This window comes from Arachis ipaensis, chromosome B01 (assembly GCF_000816755.2).
Source record: "Arachis ipaensis cultivar K30076 chromosome B01, Araip1.1, whole genome shotgun sequence".
NCBI classification, from domain to species: Eukaryota; Viridiplantae; Streptophyta; class Magnoliopsida; order Fabales; family Fabaceae; genus Arachis; species Arachis ipaensis.
The window spans coordinates 10577669-10578361 of record NC_029785.2 but is presented as its reverse complement, the minus strand read 5'-3'; the positions used below and the strand labels follow the sequence as shown (position 1 = coordinate 10578361).

Below are 693 nucleotides of genomic sequence, written 5' to 3'. Positions count from 1 at the left end.
AAAAGTTAACAAAATTTTAACCATATTATATATATATAAATTAACCATCAAATTAGTTAAAACTTAAAACTATGAATAATAAAACTCATGAACGACTCGAAAACTCTTATAATAAAACAGGCGCTCACAACACACGTACATTTTGAATAGCACACATTCGTGATGAATAATTCATTGGTGTAGAAAAGATTTCTATTAAAACAACCTTTGTGAAATTACAAAATCTAAAATTTCACAATGCCAAGAAGTTCATACCTTGTCTATTTCAACATCAACTAATTGATTAATGCCAACTGTATACCAATGCATGAAGATGATAGGTATGATAAACTGAGAAAACAAAACAAAAAAAAGGTTTATAAAACACTTCTAAAGTTATAATTAATAATCATATCTTCTAAGAGAAAACATACCTTTCATCTTCTAGGATGATCGAAAAGAAAGAAAGAAAGTTAGGAAATATTACAAAGTAATACATACATACCATTATTTTGGGCTTTTTTTCATCATCCTATCAAGGTACTTTTATCGTTTAAATAATCTCTTGACGACTAAAAATGGAAGAACACAGTTCTAAGGACAATATCTGTTTTGTTTATGTTTGTTTTTAATATTAAAAGTGATAGTTAAGAGTTAAAAAAAAAAAAGCTTTTATACCATAAAAATAATATATACAAAAAATATATATACAAT

General features: G+C 25.1%; 1 protein-coding gene across 8 annotated transcripts in view; it reads right to left on the bottom strand.

Annotated features, from left to right (window-relative positions):
* The window catches only part of LOC107624847 (naringenin 8-dimethylallyltransferase 2, chloroplastic), a 149196-nt gene that overhangs the window by 98881 nt on the left and 49622 nt on the right, over positions 1–693 (bottom strand). For 7 of the 8 annotated variants that reach the window (XM_021117326.1, XM_021117322.1, XM_021117331.1 and 4 more), the window contains exon 4: positions 256–330. The exons of the other annotated variant lie outside the window; for it this stretch is intronic. In XM_021117326.1, the coding sequence (XP_020972985.1) occupies positions 256–330 (75 nt within the window). The remainder of the gene's footprint in view (positions 1–255; positions 331–693) is intronic. 8 annotated transcript variants of the gene reach the window in all.